Source organism: Pipistrellus kuhlii, unplaced genomic scaffold, assembly GCF_014108245.1.
Source record: "Pipistrellus kuhlii isolate mPipKuh1 unplaced genomic scaffold, mPipKuh1.p scaffold_m20_p_1, whole genome shotgun sequence".
Classification (NCBI taxonomy): domain Eukaryota; kingdom Metazoa; phylum Chordata; class Mammalia; order Chiroptera; family Vespertilionidae; genus Pipistrellus; species Pipistrellus kuhlii.
Window position 1 is genome coordinate 161,872,575 of NW_023425404.1, and position 23,237 is coordinate 161,895,811.

General features: G+C 38.3%; 1 protein-coding gene across 7 annotated transcripts in view; it reads left to right on the forward strand.

Moving 5' to 3' along the window:
- The window catches only part of EPHA5 (EPH receptor A5), a 299,923-nt gene that overhangs the window by 55,842 nt on the left and 220,844 nt on the right, over positions 1 to 23,237 (forward strand). For all 7 annotated transcript variants that reach the window (XM_036415115.2, XM_036415125.2, XM_036415123.2 and 4 more), the window contains exon 3: positions 13,813 to 14,476. In XM_036415115.2, the coding sequence (XP_036271008.1) occupies positions 13,813 to 14,476 (664 nt within the window). The remainder of the gene's footprint in view (positions 1 to 13,812; positions 14,477 to 23,237) is intronic.

Consider the following 23,237-nt stretch of genomic DNA (forward strand, 5'->3'; position numbering starts at 1 on the left):
TTGGGGAAAACAGGCAGGCAGGAGAGCAGTTAGATATCAGCCAGCTGGTAGGGGTGTGGTTAGGGGATGATCAGGCTGGCAGGCAGAAGTGGTTAGGGGCAATCAGGAAGGCAGGCAGGCAAGCAGTTGGGAGCCAACAATACTGGATTGTGAGAGGGATGTCTGACTTCCATTTAGGCCCAAATCTACCAGGATCAGGCCTAAACAGGCAATCAGACATCCCTTGAGGGGTTCCAGATTGGAGAGGTGCAGGCTGGGCTGAGGGACACACACACACACACACACACACACACACACACACACACACCTTGCACGAATTTGGTGTACCAGGCCTTTAGTGTATATATAAAAGTCTAATATGCATAGTGTCCCCTCTGGAATTTAACCAGCAGGGTATAGGTATTCAATTGCTTGCTATGATGTATGCTGACCACCAGGGGGCAGTGTGAACAAAGGAAAGTCTTGACCAGCAGCCAGCAGCCAGCAGCCAGCAGGCAACAGCCACTAAGGACCCTATCTGTGCACAAATTTTGTGCACTGGGCCTCTAGATTTAGAATAATTAAATTTGTACTATTTTATTTTGACAGAATGCACTTTTTAAAAAAATTTTTTTAAATGATTGTAATTAAATGTGGTCAAGAAATTGTTGAGAATCTAGTATTTACTAGATATATGTCAAAAAACATTTTTGGCCGAAACCAGTTTGGCTTAGTGGATAGAGCGTAGGTCTGTGGACTGAAAGGTTCCAGGTTTGATTCCGGTCAAGGACATATACATTGGTTACAGGCACATTCCCGGTGGGGGGTGTGCAGGAGACAGCTGGTCAATGTTTCTCTTTCATCGATGTTTCTAGCTCTCTATCCCTCTCCCTTCCTCTCTGTAAAATATTAATAAAATATATTAAAAAAAACATTTTTGTTTAGACTTTTAAATTTGAGTGTGTGAACTGGAGTCATTAGAGTCCTACTTTTCCTTTGGGGGTAAGTGAATGAGAAGCTCTGTCCCAGTGCTTGAACTTTACATGTAGTCCAACTAATTAGATCTTGTCAAGATAAAAATTTCAGAGACCATGATATAACCTTAACATCCTATTTTATGTGAAAAGAAACTGGCTAGGGCAAGCCGCAACATCGCATAAAATAAATTGCGCTTTTATTTGCAAGAATCACTTAAGTTTCTAAATGTTATGTTTCGACCATTTAATACAATGTCACAATTTTCTGAGACCTCCATGGGCTTGCCAACTGTCACTTACCAGTGATAATTAGGAAGAGAGCTACACGGATAAATGAAATTCACAGGGATTCAGGTAGTCCCCTTTTCCACAAGATTCAATTCTCCTCACTATAAAACCCTTCCTGGAGCTGCCAAGTCTTAACAGCATTTGACAGAATTGAGTTTAACCTCCTCTTTCTTTCCTTGCCATTCTTCTGGAGGGAGTGATTATTGAGAGGGGAAAAAATAGTGGCCAGAGCAAAAGGCTGGCAACATTTCAGGGTTGGCATGCCAAGTGTTCTTTGACTAAATTGCTTCTAGAAAAAAGGAGGGAGAAATAACTCACTCAAAACTTCTTGTTGTCTTTCTCTTAAGTCACAGCACACCACCGAGTAAAGCAGTAAGAGTAAATCAAATGACTCCGTGTATTTTCATTTATCCATTTTTTGTCTATTTATGCATTAACTCCTCCATGCTTATGTATTTACAATCAATCAATGTATGCTGAATTTGCATAGTTCTCTACACATAATTCTAAATATTGGGGATGAACAAATAATTGATGACAAGGTCTAGGTTTTTGGTTTATTTTTGTCCTGGAATGAATCTATATGTAAACTGACAATAGGGTATCAATTAGTTATTGGGGAAAATGTTTGGCAAGGGAATATTAGAATTAAAACAATTATGATCTGGTACTCTAGTAAGTAGCTACCCTGAAGCAATTGTCAGTTGACAACAAAATTAGAATTTGCCAAAGTATGTTCTGTGCAGTGTTCAGTTAAATGCTATTATGTGTTATGAATAAAAGAGTTTTCTGGCACTACAAACATGGAAAATAGTATAATTCAGGGTAGGTAAAAGTAGGTTTACAGTTGTGAATATGCTAAACACAGAATTTTATTTTATTATTATTTATTAATTACGTATTAATTATTCCATGCAAACAACTGTAAACCTACTTTTGCCCTGCCTACCCTGTATTTAAAAGTAAATAGGATAATTTACTGCAAAGCTTTATATAGCATGAGGATCTGTGTACTATACAGATTTACTTTACAGAAGGGGGATAGTCTTACCAAAGCTTTCAATTTTAATATCTTAAAAAGAGATACACTAGGCAGAGCTTTGCAGTTGTTTCGCTGAGAAACACTTGTTTTCTGTAAAATATTCTACTTGCATAGAAAATATTTTGAGTGTCCTTGCTTTAATAATGTAAACTTTAATTCATGGTTGAGAAGGAATGAAAATACAGAGTAGAATTTTGGGAATTGAAAAATATGGCTGTGCCTTGGAAAGAATACCAGAGACTGATTTCCTGACCTCCATTCATTAGTTTGTGTAGGAAAGACTCTTTTCCCATAAACTCTGTCTTACTTTGAGAGGCATCATAATGTGATGAATTAAAGATGAGCTTTGAAGTCAGTCAGAGTCATCTAAATTCCAACTTTTCTTAATGTTGTCCCTTAATTATGCAAGTTTCTCCTACTCTTTCATCCTGTATATCTCAATTCTTTCATTTCCTTTTCTGCCCTGGCTTGGTGTCTCTGTGTGTATTAAATTCTATACAAATTCATCACCCATCTACATCTCATATTGATATATCTCTCTCTTTCTCTTTCTTCCCCCCTCCCTGCCTTCCTCATTCTGTCCCTACTACTCTCTCTAAAAATAAATTTAAAAAAATACTCAAGTGAGGATTAACAGAAAAAAGAAAACAAAAGTTGCATTCTAACATAGGTCAAAATTACATTTGCATTAAACTAAGGATCAAAAACATATAAAAAGAAACACTGAACATTTAGAATTCTTGATTTAAAAATATCACTAATCATTTTAAACCACCAGCATTCTTTATTTTTAAGTTTTTGGTAAGAAATGTGGAGTTTCATTCACTGAGCAATTTTTTGTTGAAATTAATTTGTTGAACAGACAAATCTGGAAAACAAACAAATGAAACAAACAAACAAATAAACAAACAAAACGACAGCAGGACAACTTGCAATGGGCCCATGGCTGTTCCTTCTTTTACTCTCAACTCCAATAGGGAAGAACTAGGATTATGACAAAACAAGGTTCTTCTCTATGGGAGTTCCAGCTCCTGACCTGACAGCACTAACTGTAGATGGGCACCATTTCTGCAGAGTTTTGTTTACACGCCAATGGCTAGTGGATGCATGTGCTTTAGTCTGTGGTATGGCAATATAATGACTAGATGCGAATGAGATTGTAGCCCTAATGTGGCTGTTTCCCAACAAAAAATGAGATGGAAATTCATGTTGAATAGCCACTGATTACAAGAACACAATTAATGAGAAATGTGAATAGAATTGATTTGTGGGTGCTATTGTAAAGCCTATATCAGAAGTTTAATGTTATCTACTGAAAAATGAGGGGGGAATGAAGACCAGAGAGTACAGACAACATTATATTTTCTGATATGTATTGAATTGAATTTGATCCCATAAATATTTGTTCTATTCCACAGGCTATAAAGTAATCGACTTCAGCTTTACTTCATACACAGAAAATTAGTTGAGTTATTTCTAATGATATTGCTGTATCATACTCATGAGGTTTTTTTATTTTATTTTATTTATTTATTTATTTTTTTAAATCAATCTTTATTGTTCATATTGTTACAAAGGTTCCTCATTTCTTCCCCCCTCCACCAGGTTCCCACCCCACCCTCCGCCCCCTCCCCATCCCCCATTGTCCTCATCCATAGGTGCAGTTTATGTTCAGTCTCTTCCTCCCTCCCTTTCCCCGATAGTAAATCCCTTTTCAGATAGTAAATCAGTTACTTAGCATTTTCTCATATCAATAATACCACCACATGCCCAATGATACATTTCACACAAAAGATATTTCCACATAGGTCAACCAGCCTCATCCAGGCCCCACCCAAGGCACTCACAGATCAACACCCCAGCACTATACTAACTCAACACATCCAGATCTAAGCCTTCATCACTTGATTCAGCAGACCCTAAAGTTCCCACAAAAGTTTCCAGCCATGTCTGAGAGGCCGCAGTGGGGCAGGGGCAGGTGAGGAGCGAGCTGTTCTGGGCCTGGCTGCTCCGGGCCTGGCCTCTGTTGCTCTGGTTCGTTCCACAACCAGCTGCTCCAGGTCTGGTCACCGCCGCTCCCGACCTAGTTGCTCTGGACCTGGCTGCTGCTGCTCCGGGCCTGGCCGCACCAGACCCGGCTGCTCTGGGCCTGGCCACTCCCAGCCTGGCAGCCGCTGCTCTGGGCCTGGCCGCTCCCAGCCTGGCAGCCGCTGCTCCGGGCCTGGCAGCACCAGACCCGGGTGCTCCGGGCCTGGCCGCTCCCAGCCTGGCAGGCGCTGCTCTGGGCCTGGCCGCTCCCAGCCTGGCAGCCGCTGCTCCGGGCCTGGCAGCACCAGACCCGGGTGCTCCGGGCCTGGCCGCTCCCAGCCTGGCAGCTGCTGCTCCGGGCCTGGCCGCACCAGACTTGGCTGCTCTGGGCCCGGCTGCCCCGGGCCCGGCTGCTCCGAGTCTGGCCGCTCCCAGCCTGGATGCTCCGGGCTTGGCTACTGCTGTTCTGGACCTGGCTGCTCCCAACCCGGCTGCTCTGGGCCCGGCTTCTCCGGGCCCGGCCACTCCGGGTCTGGGTGTTCCTGGACTGGCCACCCTGGGCTTGGCCACCTCCGCCTCAGGCCTGGCTGCCACTGCCCCAGGTCTGGCTGCTCCAGTGCTGGCTGTTGTTGCTCTGGTTCTGGCTGTTGCTGCTCTGTGGCCTGGCCATTGCTGCTTTGTGCCTGGGCACTCTAGGCCTGGCCGCCACTGTTCCAACATTCTGTCCTTTTTTTTTTTTTTTTTTTTTTAAATGCATTTATGTTGCAATGTTGGCTGGTGAGTTGAGTTCTGACTTAGTCTTTGATTTTTCAAGATCTTCTTTGTATTCTTTCTTAAGTAATTTTGCTATCTTTTGCTCTCACTTGATTTCTTCACATTGAGAACTTTGGTTTCTTCCTCCTTGTCCTGGGAGCTCAGCAGGATGGCCTGTGGCACCCCTTTGTTCTCCGTGGGCTCCCGCGCTGCTCCAGCCTGTTGCCGGGGTCGGTGCCGCCTAGGAAGCAGCCCCCTGCCTTGGCTCTGTTGCCCGTGCTTAGAGGTTGAAGGCTCAGGGGCACCCCCCACCCCCCCCACTGGGGGCCCCATCACCCGGCTCCCTGCTGGCGCCCGGCTGGCTGGTGTCCGGCAGGGGCTCCTGCTCCCTGTCGCATTCCTCCAGTCTGGAGCTTTTTTTTTCTCCTTCCCGCTAGGGAAGTCTAGGATCAGAGTCAACAGACTGTCCTCTGCGCACAGTGCGCGCGACTCTGGGGGCTCCGCTTTTCGCCACTCCCCTGGGATTCCGCCTCACAGCCCCGTCTCCCCCTCCCCGAGCCTGGGTCCCCAGGGTCTGGTCCAGGACTGGGGTTCAGAGCAGTCCGGACTGGGGCTCAGCGCCGCCGGAGGCTTTGTTTCTTCCTGCTAGGGTAATCCAGCATCAGAGTCAACATTCAGTCCTCTGCGCGCAATGTGCGCGCAACTCCGGGGGATCCTGCTTTTCGCTGCTTGCTTGGGATTCCGCCTCACAGCCCCATCTCCCCCGCTGGAGCCTGGGTCCCCAGGGTCTGGCTCATAACTGGGGGTCAGCGCTGCCGGTTCAGGGGTTTAGCCCAGGCTGGGGGTTTTATTTCCTTCCTGCTAGGGAACTCCAGGCAGCACCCAGCCCTCTCCTCCTCTCCGGCTGCGAACTCTCCGCGCGAGTGCATGTGAGCGCGCAGCATGTCTCCGTACCTTAGGCTTTTTTTCAGCTCCTCTGATTTTCCTTCTGATTTTCTCTTTCCTTCTTGTTGTAGAATTTTCAGTCAGTCGACTACCTGTAGCTCTGGGCGATGTCCACTCTACATTTTTGTTGTATTCCATTGAAATTGTTGTGTGCTGCTGCGGTTAGGTGTCTACCCGAGCAGCCATCTTGGATCCTCTCCATACTCATGAGTTTTAAAGATGTTTTAAATAACAAGCTTTTGTTTGATGAAATGTTTATATTATTGTGGAAATGTAACAAGATTGTTGGTTCAAATTATCTTTGATAAATATATTTTACTGAAGTCATAGATAGTAGAGATATTAAATTTCTGAAATAGGAACTACATATTATATATTTCATTCTTTTAAAGCTATGCTGTCCTTGTGATTGTGCATACAAAACACGATATTTCTGTTGCTCAATGAACTATGCATGATCTTGATCCCAAACTCAGAAAACTGTTTAAGAACAGGTAGATTCTGTTAATTCTACAACAAAGACTAACAATTCTATTTTTCAAATAATTTTAATTGATTTTTAGAGAGAGAAAGGGAGAGGGAGAGAGAAATAGAAACATAATGTGAGCATGAAACATAGATCTGCTGCTTCCTGCATGCTCCCTAACTCCCCCCCCCAACCCAGGCATGTGCCTTGACCTGGAATCCAATTGGCCCAAACAACTGGGCCACACTGGCCAGGATAGGATTTTATTTTTTGTAATTCTTTTTTAAAAAAAATATATTTTAATGATTTTGTACAGAGAGGAAAGGAGGAGAGAGAGAGAGTTAGAAACATCGATGAGAGAGTCATTGATCAGCTGCTCTTGCACACCCCCTACTGGGGATATGCCCGCAACCAAGGTACATGCCCTTGACTGGAATCGAACCCGGGACCCTTCAGTCCCCAAGCCGACACTCTATCCACTGAGCCAAACCGGTTTCGGCGGATTTTATTTTTTGAACACATAAATACTTATTTATTAGATATTGAAAAATTTTCTCTTTTGTTGCCACTTTATTATATGCATTATAATATTAACTTCTCAAAGAAGGAAAACATTGTTAATACCAGAGATTCTGACTACAGATATTAATCAAGCACTAATTAGTGTGTCAGTGGCTCTGGGCCTCAGTTTATTTATCTGCAAAATGATGTTGTTGTGTTCTGTCAGTTTATGTCATGTACAGGGTGGATAATGGAGAAAGCAATCTTCTCAAATATGGGTTGGCTAGCTGTAGCTCTAAACTATTCCTCCTGTATGTATTACTTTTGAAGTTTTACACATTCAGGTTTAATTTTGAATTACAACAAGATATCTTTCAAAGCATTATGAACCAATATGTATAATAGTTAGCTCTTCTATTTGAACCTCAATATTTAGGCAGTTGGACATCCCCTGGGCAAAGAGGTGGACTAGGGCCCCACATTTTGACCCAACATGCACAGGTCTTACTAATATGGTATTTATTCCTAATGAGAAGTAGCATGTAGTGAGCAGTAACACATCAGAGTTAATAATAACAAGCAGGAAAAAAAGTCAGTCCCAAAAATAATAGGATTCCTCATCTTGTCTGCTATTAATCATGTTCCTAAGTCACTTATGCTTTGAGGAATTTCTGGCCGGTTTTTCTCACAATAAATGTCCTGGATTGAATTGAATATGTATTAGGCAATAGCAGCCTTCTGCATGCTCACATAGACAAATGAGCTCAATTGTGCTTTCAACAGGAAGGAAACATAATGAGTGTATGTAAGCATAGTACATTTTATAAATGTTATGGGGAAGAATAATACTAATCATACATCATGCACCTGAAGAAAATAAGCAATTTACTTGGGTTCTTGCGTATATTTCTCCTAATTTTAATCAGTAATGCAAAATTGAAAAAAAAATACAGGAAATAATAAAACGAAAAATCTGAAATCAAAATTACTATAATTATTTAGATTCTAAGAAGAAGAAAAACAAAAGATTTCTGGTGTGTTTGAAGTTTCTGGTTTTTTGTTTTGTTTTGTTTTGTTTTTTAATATTGCATTTCACTTGATTTTTGCAATAACAGGAAACTTCTAGAAATTCTAGACTTAAGGTAAACTATTATGAGGTAGCAATTAGAATGTGTTGCTCACTGAATGAAATGGGTAAAGTGCCTAATCCATTAAACTATTGCCCAGGCACTTGCTAAGATCATGAGAGGTAATACTTTTTTCAAACAGAAGTTAATAATTTTAGGTCAGGATATCTTCAGTGAGGTTAGGAAACATATTACACACACACATGCACACAAACAAATGCACACAGTGAAAATCACAATACTATTATATCTAACAATATTTTCAATAAAATGAAAGCCTTTGATTCTTTTTTGGAGCCTTTTAAAGAAATTATACAAAACATTGTGATCTTAGTTATGCTTTGGGCATGTCGGAGTGAAGCTGGAGGCAGTTGATACTGTGCCATATTGTAACATTTCTCTGCCAAAGAAAATCACTAAAATAATCCTAATTTCATTTTATTGAAATAAGAAATATAGGGTCACTGACTGATATGCCATCTCTCAGGCTTTTAATTTATACAGAACAATTAAGAAAGCTAGTGAGTGAAAAAACAAACAAACAAAAAACCCACATATTTTAAAACATATCGTGTTCAAAATATTGTATTTCTAAATTAAACTGAAAGTTATAATTGGTAAAATGTAATGCTAATGAAAAATTGTTTTACAGGTTAATATACTAAACTAAATACAAAATAATTATACAAATGATTGGAATAAGAAAATGCATTAAATGCTTAGAGCTTTTTACTGAAGACTATTTTAAAAAATATGAATTCATACTTTTTATTTTAACTTATAAAATTCAGAGATTTTACAAAGAATCAGATTTATTTTTGTTCAAGCAAAAGACAAATCATATTTATGACGTTTGAATTATTTCAAATTAGTGCATCTCTGGAAAAAGAGGGTTGGCTATATGTTTAATATTTTGTATTCATTACAAAATCTCTGCCAAATGCCATATGTTGTGCCCTGTGGCGACAGACTCTGAGTTATAGCAGAGAAAAAGATAAAAATGTCTCTATCCTCCTATCTGTGTTTCAGAGTGTAAGTTACATAGAGATAGAAATATAAGAAGGAAGGAAGGAAAGGGGGAGGGAAAGAAAAGGGAGAAGGAAGGAAGAACAAATTAGGACAGAAAGAAGAAAGGAAGGTAGGATTGATCTCTGAAGAAACTGTGAATTTATTTGCGACCGAGCATAGTTGCAATCAGTGCAGTCCTGGGAATCCCGCACAGAAATCCATACGTGTGAGACAGGCAGTGGGGCTGCTGAGGTGCTCAGCCTGCTTTTTGTGAGCTTGGAGAATTTCTTTATGTTCTCCTGTCTTCAGTTTTCTCATTTCAAAAACGAGGAGTGGAATCAGGTCTTTTAAGACCCTTTCTGCTGTCAGTTCTCAACCTGTGGGTCGCTATCAGTTGTGACCCACAGGTTGAGAACTGCTGCTGTGGAGCCTGAGACCATCGGAAAACACAGATATTTACTTTACGATTCATCAACAGTGGCAAAATTACAGTTATGAAGTAGCAACAAAAATAATTTTATGGTTGGGGGTCATCCCAACATGAAGAACTGTATGAAAGGACCGAGGCATTAGAAAGGTTGAGAGCCACTGCTCTAGATGATAGATGAGCTGGGACTAACACTGAGACTTCAGGCTGATGATTTTTTCCTCTGTATAAGAGCAATCAGGTGTTTCTGTTTAGGCCTTTACAACAAAATTTCTTACCTCTGTATTCAACCTTAATATATTGATCTGTGGTTAAAACAACAACAAAGTACACAGAAACACAATGATGAAAACAGAACTAGATGCTAGGCACTCCTGATCATTTGAAAGGTCAAAATCAATTTTCTTCATTTGATGGTTCCTTATCTTGTGTTGGGGCTGGGGGAATAATATAAGGGCTGCTTCCTGAATCTGTGTTTTTAAGCTTTGAAGGCAAAGGAAAGGTTGTATGGGCTAATGATGATACTAAGAAGCTAAAAGACCTAGGAGTTTGGAAAAGCTGGAAACCTAATAGAGCAATGAGTGGCAGACAGGGAGAAAATAGTTCTTAATGGCTTAGGTAGCAAAAGTTGGTAACTCCATATGCACATGTGGATATGAAAATAAGTCCTTTCTCTCTCCCACTCTTCTGATGAATATGGCTGACTTGTGATGCCTGGCCAGGCATAGGATTAGGATGCAAATGACCTGGACTTTTCAGTGTCCAGTGGGAAAAGAATCAAGCCCAGGCATCTAGGAGAGAAATCAAGCCAGCCCAAGCTTTCTGTGCAGCTAGAGGAAACAAACACAGAAGCCGAGAGCAGGGTGGGAAGAACAGGGCTGCAGTCTCCATATTGCAATCAGTGAGCACCCTTTCAAAATGCTGAGGCACCTCATTTATAGTAATCAAAGGATTAGCAAATACTTTTATTAAACCATGAGTTATAAGAAACACAACACAATTGAGCAGAAAATACTGTTTTCTATCAGGGCCCTTCCTTATGTGACAGTAATCTCCTGGATATGACATTTGCAGAAGTGTCTAAGAATATACCTTCCAGATTCTTAAGTTCTTAATGACTTACTTTCTCTCCATCTTTCATTTTTATAGGTAAGATTTTCCCGATGATGACAGGAAATTCTCTTTATATTAAAAGGGGGGAAGGAAATCTTGGGAGAACTCAACGTTTTATTTAAGCCAATTTAAAATAAATGAAATGTATTTGTCCATTTCTTAGCATATTTATCTAAATAGAAGATATGTATGGAAATGTGTATATATTATATGTTTGATTCTTTGAATGGCTTATGGCCATGGTTATTTAAATTAAAATATTTCTATTCATTCATTAGACATAGAAAATTTGAGACTTCATTTATATTTTGGATATTTGAAAATGAAAATAAAGCCGAAACCGGTTTGGCTCAGTGGTAAAGCGTTGGTCTGTGGACTGAAAGGTCCAGGGTTTGATTCCGGTCAAGGGCATGTACCTTGGTTGCAGGCACATCCCCAGTAGGGGATGTGCAAGAGGCAGCTGGTCGATGTTTCTCTCTCATCGATGTTTCTAGCTCTCTATCTCTCTCCCTTCATCTCTGTAAAAAAAAATCAATAAAATATATTTAAAAAAGAAAAGAAAAGAAAATGAAAATAAATAAAATACCGTCATAATCAATTTTAACATCAAAGAAAATTACAGTTTTTCTCTTCTTAATTGAGAATATTCAGAGAAGCCGATACTTATGCACAGACTTTGAAATTATCACCCAAAGCAGTTAAGTATTAAACTGTCTTGTCAAGCGCTTCTTGGCTTGCATTTTTAATAATATTTGTGGTACCTTCAACTTTGTACAGGCAAAGACTGTGAAATGCTTGCTGTATAACTTTGGAAGAAGCCGCTGTTTCAATTCCTTTTGTCCATTTCCTTTTACTTGTTAGCAGGGTCCTATTGGAATATATGTTGCAGAAATAGAAGTTCTCCACATGAATTAAAGCCAAAGATTTGAAATCTCCTGTGTTTTGTATCAGAAGACTATTATAAATTGAAATATAAAACAAAGATAATGTAGCATTTTGATATTCTTGTTTTTCTGAGAACATTTCAGTGCTTTTTCTATTTTACTAATTCAAAGAATATATTTTAATTAATCTCATTACAGTATGTTATTTTTATTGTTTTCACTTGGTTAGTGGTGGTGCTCTTTTTCATGAATTATTAATCATGACATTCATGATTAATAAGTATAATAAAGAGATTGATCCCTGGATTGCATCAGGAAAAAAAATGTAAGTAGATTAATGACAGAGTGCTGAAATAGAAGGCTGAGTTATAAATGCAAACTGCTAAGTAGGAGTTTAAATAAATTCTGAGAGAGGAAAAGTGAGATGAAATGCAATGAACTAAGGCTTCCCATAACACCATCATGTGAAGGTTGTTAGAGATAAAATCTTGATGTCTCTCTCTTGTGAATTTAAGCAGCTCAGAAGTTTTCCCTCATTTTCACATTTTACTATGCCTGTCTAATGGCAGCCAGAATTTTGAGAGGGACCATCAGAGGCAGATGATTTATGGGCATCCCTGGGACTCCACATTTGTCATGTTTTTGTCAGTTGAACAGAACTAGGAAATAATGCTTTGTTTAATTTTGTGTCTGAATCAATGAGATCCTATTAAGTTTATCTCCATTGATATCTGAAATCACATTCTGGATTTATTGAAAGTCATTATGGTTTCACTAGAAACCCAGTGCACGCATTCATGCACCAGTGGGGGTCCCTCATCCTGGCCTGTGGGATCAGCCAAAACTGGTCTGACATCCCCTGAGGGATCCTGGATTGCAAAAGAGTACAGTCCAGGCCAGCGGACTCCACTGGTGCATGATCAGGACAGGGAAGGGACACAGAAGGTTGGCCAGCCAGGGTGGGACCAAGGGAGGGCTCCAGAGCATGCCTGGCCCATCTTGCTCACTCTTGATTGGCCAGACCCTAACAACACACTCACCTATAGGTCTGTGTGTCTTCCTCCTGGTGGTCAGTGAATATCATAGAGACGGGTTGACTGGTTAACTGTCTTTCCCCCGGGGGTCAGTGCAGTGAGGGATTGAGGAGCCTTGGCATATCATTAGCATGTTACACTTTGATTGGTTCAACGGCCAACTGGATACTTAGGATATTTGGCTTTTTTATATAGGATTGCTCTGTGTGTTTCACAGCCAATTTTAAAGAGTTAAAAATTACATATAGTTTTCTCTACACAGATTTTTCACAGGTTTAAGAAATTTCTTAAATTATAGTAAAATATTTACAAAGAAAACAATTGCTTCTATATTGTTCAGACAGGGTATGATTAAGATTCTCAAAATAGTAGTATTTTACTAGGAAAGGGATTGGATTAGATTCTTCTTTGACCAAGTAATATTTTTTGAAGCTGTATAAATTATACTTAAGTTTTCTACATTTAGTATATACTTAGAACTCTTAAGGTCATGCATAAAATGATGCATTGGTAAAAAAAAAAATAATTAATGCATTCCCAGGATATAAAAGCACATCAGTATTTGAGATGACAAGGCTCTGCATATTACTGATCTGTAATTTTTACCTCTATAATATATGTCTCTAGGTTTATATTAGTGGATAAACTTATGAATAAACATTTAGTTATCTAATTGGTAAAAAATTCCAACACAGATTGGTTCAAAGAAATAAAGATACATTATTAACTATAAACTAAAGACTTTTCTTTCAAGCTTTATTACATTCATGTGTCATTTGTAACCTGTCAGAATTATATAAGTGTGATTTCACTTGTCACATTTTCCTTTCTTATTTTCCTCATTTACTGCTATTTTCTTATTGGTGTCTTTCAAATATTGTTTCTTTTAACTCTAAGACTTCATTTACCTCTCAGTTTATATATTTTGTTCCAAATATACATATTTTTCTTTCACTGTCCCTTGTTGTTAACTGCATACACATTCAACTATATTTTATTTTTACACTGAAATACATGTTGGTGTTATTTTCTGGGTAATATTATTCATATATGTTCACATATGAGTTACACTTGGAGATCATAAATTACTATTTTAGTTAACTTTATACTTGCTCTATAGCTCCTCCTCTCAAAACTATACATCAAGTATACATTAATGTGCACATCTGAAATGACTATTTTTTTTTCTTCTGGTTATTGTCTAATTTTCAACCATGGCTTTCTGCTCTCCATTACGCAGTGGGAAGAGATCGGCGAAGTGGATGAAAACTATGCCCCTATCCACACCTACCAGGTGTGCAAAGTCATGGAGCAGAACCAGAATAACTGGCTTCTGACCAGCTGGATCTCTAACGAAGGCGCCTCCCGGATCTTCATAGAGCTCAAGTTCACTCTGCGGGACTGCAACAGCCTTCCCGGGGGTCTGGGGACCTGCAAGGAGACCTTCAACATGTACTACTTCGAGTCGGACGACGAGCACGGGAGGAATATCAAGGAGAACCAGTACATCAAAATCGACACCATCGCCGCCGACGAGAGCTTCACGGAACTCGATCTCGGGGACCGGGTCATGAAGCTGAACACGGAGGTCCGGGACGTGGGGCCGCTGAGCAAAGCGGGGTTCTACCTCGCCTTCCAGGACCTGGGCGCCTGCATCGCGCTGGTCTCCGTGCGCGTCTACTACAAGCGCTGCCCCTCGGTGGTGCGGCACCTGGCCGTCTTCCCCGACACCATCACCGGGGCCGACTCCTCGCAGCTGCTGGAGGTGGCGGGCTCCTGCGTCAACCACTCGGTGACCGAGGAGCCACCCAGAATGCACTGCAGCGCCGAAGGGGAGTGGCTGGTGCCCATCGGGAAATGCATGTGCAAGGCCGGCTACGAGGAGAAGAACGGCACCTGCCAAGGTAAGGGCCTGCCTGCGCGTCCGCAGGCGCTGTCTGCCTCAGGTGGGTCCTGGAAGGCGTTTCCTCCGAGGATGATGGGCAGGCGGCCTTTTCCTTGGCTGATTGATGGAGATGATTTCTTTTTTGGTTTGATATCTCTCTTCTCCGGGTTTTAAAGTGGCTGGCAACGAGGATAGATGTTCTATTTTATTGGCTATACATCCTTAATAGAAAGTATCTTACATGCAGTGCAGTATTTCCTATTCACCTTGCTTTCAGAAGTTTCAGAAGTTGTTTTTTTTTTTTTTTTAACAACTCAAGCCGAGGGATGATCTCTTTGCATGTAACTTTATTGGTATGATTATCATCTGCCTCTCTACTGTTATTTTCCCTCCATGAAGAGAAAATGGTAATGCCACTTGCTTTATAAAATTCAGATGCAAATCGTAGATGAGACTTGTTCGGGCATACTTTTAGCTGCCTTTTAAAAATTCTTCCGGTAATCAGTTCAGCCATATGCACTCCATAGGGAAATATCTGTGAGCTGCAGGACTTGGTTTACTGTGTTATTTACATATCATTGCCACGGCGTGTTTGTTTTTAAACATTTACAGGTCATTTTTGGATGCGCAGGGAGTAGAGCCAAGAAAACAACTGCGGGGAAAGAGAGCTAATACAAAAAGGTTATTTCAGAGCAATTTGCACTTGGAGATTCTTTTTATTTTAATTTTATTTTAAATTGAAACTGGATCATACAGTCTTCCCTCTTCACTTGAAAACACTCTCATTTTGCCCACAATGCTGTGAGTTGCCCTTTTAAATTTGGATTTTTATCAATGGCTTTTTTTCTTTTTCTTTAAGAAGATAGTCCTTTATGTGAAAGTAAAGAACAGCTTATAAGGAAGATTTTTTTTTCTTAAAAAATCATTTATCCTTATGAACCTGCACTTGCTTTCATCATGATATGCATGTACTAAAGAGGCAATGAGAGTTAATGTGTATTAACTGAGGAGAAAACCAAATATTGAGACATCACCCTAGTCCCACCTGGGTAGCTTCAGGTGCATGTTTTTGCTAAATCCAATATATAATGTGAATCAGACTTGTTCAAGCTTGTTCAGGCCTGAATGGGGGTTTATTATAAATCCAGGGAAACCAAACTAGGGAAGTTACCTGTAAATCACAGTGATGCTGCTTAATTTTTCTCTCTAACAGTACATTGCACCATTTAAAAAATTTCCTTTTTCAACATCAGCTCATATGTATTGTGTCTCCTTTATTTAAGTGTATGGTTGGTGTTTTGTCATGTAATTTACATTTCTATACACACACACATAAACACAACGTTTTATTAAGTCAAAATTATGTTTCGGAATGCTTTTAACATTGTCAGGAAAATGAATTATTTTTTATTCAGAATAGGATTTAAAGGAAAGTTCTAACTAATTTTACCTTAACTTTTTTTTTTTTTTAAGCAGTCTTCTTACTATAAGGTGAGGCTATATGTAATTATGGAAACAAATATAACCCATTGAGTACATTTCATTCTGTTCTCTAAAATATTTACAATACAAATCTTATCTAAAAATGTGTTTGCTAGTATTATAAAGCAACTTGCTCTGTATGATTAGTTGTTTATGTAATTTTGAAGAATATGTGGTTATTTTAGTTCAGAGCACAATGACCTTTGTCTTCATTTGGATTGACAGAAGGTATGAAAGACCTCTGCATTTGTAGAGGATATATTTTTATTACTGCTGGGATTAAAATAATACCTTTATGATGAAAATATATTGGAGAAGTAGTGTCCTGATGGAATGTGTCTTAGTGCAGGCATTAGATGCATACTTTTCTCTTAGCACACTCTTCCCTTAATAATTGAAAAGAGACTTAATTGAGAGACAATGGGATGAGCCGAATAGTCCATACTGTAGGAAAGGTCACTAAATTGGACTCTGCTCAGTGTGTTTACTACTCCACCGTAGTAGTAGGAACAAAGCTGCAGGGTCATGAAGGCTGCTGTACAGAATGTAGTGAGTCTGTATGAATAGTGCCTCTTGGTGTTTTCCAGTGAACAAATAGTATCTGGTCATACTATGAGGAAGTCCAAATGTTTATTCTATAAATAACATCTCACTGAATAATTAAGTGTTGAAGGTTTGCTTTAGAAAATTAAGGCATCATGGCTATTCCCTAGACATTCATATCTATATGTACATGCAAGTAAGTGTATGTGCATAGTGTCTTATAAAATTCCACCATAAAGCTAAACCAGAGATTTCCAACCTTTTTCATCTCATGGAATACATAAGTTAATTACTGAAGTCTGCGCTTGCGTGCACAAGCACACACACGCATTTGCCAATCTAACAAAAAATGGATATACTTTTGGTTCATTCACATCACATCAGATGGCTATTGTTGTGTTAGCTGGCATCTTTCATTTGACCATTTAAGCGATAAAAGGCCAGTAACCCTGACTAAATAGTCAGGTATTGCATGTTTTAAAAATTCTTGTGCACACCAGTTCGCCATCACTGCTATATTTTATGATTTTATTCTGCTATCCCCAAATTTTTAAGTGAAGATCTCAGTGTTTTAGAAATACCTTTGACAGGCCAGAATTTTATGAATCATTGTTAACATCTCCTTTCTACTTACTACCCAATTCTAATCTATCACAAAATAATTATAAAAATGCCAACCCAACTATCTTGTAAAATCATTTATGTCTCTGTTTTTGTCCCTCCAATCTATAAGCATATCTCGTTAGATCTTTACTATCAAATTAAACCAATGACTTCATATGTAGTTTTTTATTTTAGCCATATGAATGTATCATGTCTTCAAAAATGCAAATCTGGTTGTTTCACACATATATCATCAGTCCCCACCTAACCCCAACACCTACACTTGAAATACTTCAGTAGTTTTCTTTAAGATAAAGTTTTTACAATAGCTTACGATCTTGCATGGTTGCTTTTTAAAAATATATTTTATTGATTTTTACAGAGAGAGGAAGGGAGAGGGATAGAGTCAGAAACATCGATGAAAGGGAAACATTGATCAGCTGCATCCTGCACACCCCCTACTGGGTATGTGCCTGCAAACAAGGTACATGCCCTTGACCATAATTGAACTTGGGACCCTTCAATCCACAGGCCAATCCTCTATCCACTGAGCCAAACCAGTTAGGGCAGATACTGTATGGTTTGTATGGTTTTAACCCTATTATCTCTCTGGACACATCTTAAACTATGCTCTTCCCATACGTTATGCACTAGTCAACTGACTTCCAATTTCTCAAAGGCAATTTGCTCACTTTCACTAATTCTTCTATAATTCTGTTACCTTCCCTTAAACATTTTTTTTTTTACCTCCTTAATGCTGGGTTAACTCATACTAATCCTTCAGCTCTGTGGTCCTACTCTTCTTCCTCAGGAAGGCTTTCTCTGACCCTTCAAGACTAAGTCAGGCCTGTTATTTACTCATATAATTGATTCTTAAATAACCTATTAGAGTTATAATTTTGCACCTATTTGTTATTATTTGATTAATGATTCTCCTCACCCCTATCAGACTACATAATCCTCAATGGCAGTGGTGATGTTCTTTAAGGAATGAGAAAAAAATCAAAAGATAGGGACAACAAATTCAAAGTGAGGAAATAGAATATGCAAAGGCATAAAATAATACTGTGGTTTAAAATTATTGATTTATTTATCTTTGTATTTATCAGTTGAAAATATCCTTGTTTGCAGAGTTGATGAATTTTAAATTCATTCTTTCTTAGTCCTAAGATTCTCAGGCCAAATTTTCAAGATATTAAATCATATGTGATTGGCCCATGATATATTAACTATTGTAGAGGCCATCTTAGTGATTTTAGTAGAACTTAAAACATCATATACTGGAATATGTTGAAAAGGTGGCCTTATTATATATTTACATTTAATAACTCAGTTTCTTTTTTTATATATAAGATTAATATCAAACAATGATCTGCATGGACTATGGGAATATTCAGGTTGAAATGCAGAAACCCAATTTTGTTTTTTGTTTTTTTGTTGTCACTAAGTTGTCAAAGTCCTCAATATGACAAAGAGCAATGAGTACTAGAGCATAGATTTTGGTTTGCTAGATAAAATTTTGTCCTCAGATTACTTGATACCATAACATAGGTCTTTTTAAAATTTTCACATAAGCCGAAACCGGTTTGGCTCAATGGATAGAGCGTTGGCTTGGGGACTGAAGGGTCCTGGGTTCGATTCTGGTCAGGGGCATGTACCTTGGTTGCGGGCATATCCCCAGTAGGGTGTGCAAGAGGCAGCTGATGGATGACTCTCTCTCATCGATGTTTCTAACTCTCTATCTCTCTCCCTTCCTCTCTGTACAAAATCAATAAAATATATTTAAAAAAAATAAAATAAAATTTTCACAGAAAATATGTAATGAAAAACTTTTTATTGATATAAATGTGAAACTGGATACTCAAATGGGTAAAGGATCATACTTTCGTGTTACAGTTGATGTAATATATGAAATTCCCCAAATGTCTTTTGAGTTTATTTCTGCATCTTATAGTGATAGAAAGATAAATGCATTTGGAAAATGGGTAATTATTATGTCAAATAGGAAGGCTTTGTGTATATCTCACCAATCATATTTTGCTATTGTTCTGTATTCTTTTGCCCCTTAAATAAAATGTTCAATATTCTAGAATGGAGATAATGTACTTCGGTCATAGTGAGAGAGGAAAGTGAGATATCTTCTTAGTTTTACCTCTATTGGAATTTAATTAAGGATATAACTATAATAAGCTGATGTTTGAATAAATCTATTCTAATGATTTTCATATATTAATACTTAACAAGTTCATACTAGGAGATGATCTGGTAGTTGCTATCAGATCTGGCTCACGTGACCTGATATATGTGCAGGGCATGATGCGTTGACTCAAAAAGGCTTTTGGAGACTAGACTTTCAGGATTGGGACTACTGAGCAGCTCACTGATGCATGGGCTTAAACTCAGAAGACAACAAAAAAGTGGTTCTGGAGTCTTAGCCCATTTAGGAAGTCACTGACCTATCAACTTCATGCCCACTCACTGAACTCCCTTTAAGAGAAATTGACTACATTTTCCCTAATAATTTGGCTTTAACGAGGTAACAGAATTCTATGGTTTCCATTGTATTAACTTAAAATATAGAGTTCATTTATTTTTCTAAGGCTTATTTTTATGCCTGAATTTTCTATAATAAACAGCTTTAAATATACAAATTTATTTCTTTGAAATGTTCTTTATTTTCAGAAACTAATAATGTATTAAATCCATTTATACAAGTATGTTTTCCTACTTGTGATTTATTATTATTTCTGATGAAATCCATGCTGTGCTTTCCCCTTAAGAGTCATAAGAAAAATTTTTTTGAGTACAAAATGGTTAGCAAAAACCTATTTTGGAAGTTTCTGCTTTTTATTGAAGTGAATGTGTTTGACAGAAGCAATTGAGTTCACATGAATCAAATGTTGCCTGCTGACTTCTCTTGTGATTATGTTGCTGACTTACTCAGATGCAAGGCAAGACCACTAATCTTCATCAGTTGCTAGTGGGATGAAGTAGTAATTTGAAATTACCCCTAGATAATTATAGTTTCATTTATATCAAATGGAGGCAGAGATTTAGATTGTGGGTCACTGCCAAAACCAGTCAAAGTGAAGAAGGTATATAATGCACGCTAAAATGCAGGGTAAGAGGAGTTATACAACGAGGGCTGTGGAGAAAAAGCACTTATTAATTGTCCAACTGAGAAATGATTGCACAGCAAGGAAAATGTAGTGAAAAGACTAAGGTGAAGAAAGAGCTGTGATTCAGAAGCAGTGCAGATACCGCAGGGAGTAATATGTCGATCATTCATACTTCTGGTGCATATTTATGTTTGAAATAAAAATTGGCTGGAAATATAGTGTATTAGGTGCTTCTGTAATTATGCATTGGAGAGCCTGGTTATTTTTAATTAGGCACATTACCAAAAAAAAGTCAAAGAGGTTGAAATTCTGGTTCTATTTGGTATGCTCTGTTATGCAACAAAATAAATTAATTTTGATTTCTAAATTTTGACAAAAGATGGCAATTATGAAGTACAGAGTATGTGTGATGTGTTTGTGTGTGTGTGTGTGTGTGTGTGTGTGTGTGTCTGCTGCTCTAAACTACCACCATCAGGACAATTAAGTTGCTAAGTCATTTCATCCATTTGCATGTATTACACATAACAACAACAACAACAACAACAATAATTAATAATAATAATAATTTTTGTGGATCATATCTATTAAAGTTTTAGAACATACTCTGCATTTGTTTTTGTTTCTTTTTAATCTAATCAAGGTTTCTCAATACTGACACTATTAACATTTTGGGCTGGATATATATAATTCTACTAATTTCATTTGATTTAAGAATCATATTTACTGTCAATTATTTGTACTATTATTATAAATAGACAATATTGGCAAATTAGGGGGGGGGGAAATCAAACCACAGCATGGTAGCAAAAAAAAAAATATATGTATATATATAAATGGCACCCATATTCTAATCATTCCTGTTTTAGAATGATCTATTCCTTTGTGGGATGCTTGATTTTTCATTGACCTATGGGATTTCCTCATATGATTTAACATTTTTTTCTACTGAGGAAGTATTTGGGAGAACCACTTTTACCCAATTTTGCTGTTCTCAACATTTACAGTGTAGTGCAATAATTTTAAACCATATTGTTGCTGGATGCACCTATAAGAAATTAAAATTCCATTGTGTGGTGCTAGCCGGGGAAATCAATATTTTATTTTTTTTAAACTTCTCAGGTGACTGCAATGTAAGGCTTGGTGGTTGCTGATCACTAGTGTAAATTTACACCCTCAAAGCTCACCCAGTGAAGGCCATGAGCTTTTATTCTTGAAGGTTGTGAGATCTTACCTCCCTTCAAGAGGTCTCTTGGTTTGATTGTCTTGTGCCCAAGGACACAATGTTTTACCCAATGCCCTCTTGAGGGAGTAGCCAACATTGTAAGTTTTTTTTGGGCCATATTTCTATGACAATGGATGTTAAATGATTTGTGCTCCACCTGTATTAGGTTTGTTAGTACAGCTTATGCATTAGCTTTGAAATACCAACCCCTTTTGAGGTATATACAAAACACTAAGTGGCTTAGCTTGATTTCTAGGTATCAATCTAATTGGTTTATTTATATATCCACTTTATTCTACTCAAAGGATAAAAGTGTGTTTACCTAAACTACATAATTTATTGCCTTTATTTAATTTATACATTAGTTCAGAAGGACGTGCCAATTATCATAAAGCAAGAAAGAATGGTGCCTCTACTCCTGACATAGTTCTTTCTATAAAGTATATCACTCATGAACAGTAACAATAAAAAAATGTAAATTCTATCCTGTCCATGATCTCATAACTGGTTTCATTCTATAGCAATGCTTTTGTATCCTATTATTTCTGGCCCAGGATGTGCCTCTCATCTTCCAGTATTTGATTCTCTTTGGTGTTTAAGTGCTTTATCTGCATTTAATGCTGACCAGTAGGGATTCAACTGTAAGAACTAAAATAATTTGTTGGTATGCTTTTATCCTTTTCTGAGCTTGAAGATACAATGCTCATTTGAGTGCTGTTTAGGTACAGTTTTAAAAAAGAAAAAAAAAAAAAAAAAAAAAAGGAAAGAAAGAAAGAACAGAAAGAAAGAAGAGCCACAATTTGGGGAAAGTAACAATTAGAGCAAATGATAATCTGACTGATGGATAACTCCATTTCTTTGATGGAATTGTTAGCGGGAAGGAGACTTGGAGAAAGAATGCTCAGAAGCCCCTGCTGTGTGATTGTGAAGGAGAATAATAATACACTGCTCCATATGCATAAGGGCTTTTCCTCTATGAATTCAAAGCACTTTGAAAGGGGTCCATTAGGACTTTATTTTAAAGTAAAGAATAAGACTATCCAAATTTTACTTTCCATTTTATGGATTGGAAAGTAATGCGAGGTGATTCCACCGAGGTTTCCCAGTGCTCCCAGCCTTTCCTTTCTCACAGGAACTTGAGTTTTGCATCTCACAATTAGAAAGCAACATAATTCCTTGCTCTTGTGAGTGACTTCCCATCTCTTCACCAAGCCCCTGTATTTCCCAATGCTAAAAGCTTCTTTTTTTAGAACCAGACTGACCTGTATTATTTATTGATTTAAAGTTCTCTGTAGAAGGTTTCTTGTGTCATCTGTTTTTGCTCTCTTGGTTCAAGCATGATTTAATATGTCAACACTTGTTTGCTTAACTGGGTTTGATTGTCTTCCATACGTTACTTAGAACTAGGCAGTTGCCTTTCAGGCATGTTGCTGCTCAGAAATATGAAATGTCACAACAGTGAGGACCCCTCGCCTTTGGACAGCCTTAGCTTTCTCTGACACACAGTCGGGGGTTGGAGAGAAGGGGTGGCGAGGGCATTGAAATAGTAATGTAGAGCAGACTTAAGTGAGGTCTATGCCCACACAAACTGACAGCAACAGATAATACACTTAAACTTGGGGGGACTTCACAATTCATTCAGGGGAAAATGAAGTTAGATCCAAAATAGGAAAATTCCTCCCTGTACCATGGACAAGAGGAAAACATCTGTTAGCAGTCTCCTCAAAATAACACTCAGGGATAGCACTTTATTTTTATGGTTTGATTCCTTCCATGTTTTATTGCCAGGACCCGAGATGTTATTGCTCCCA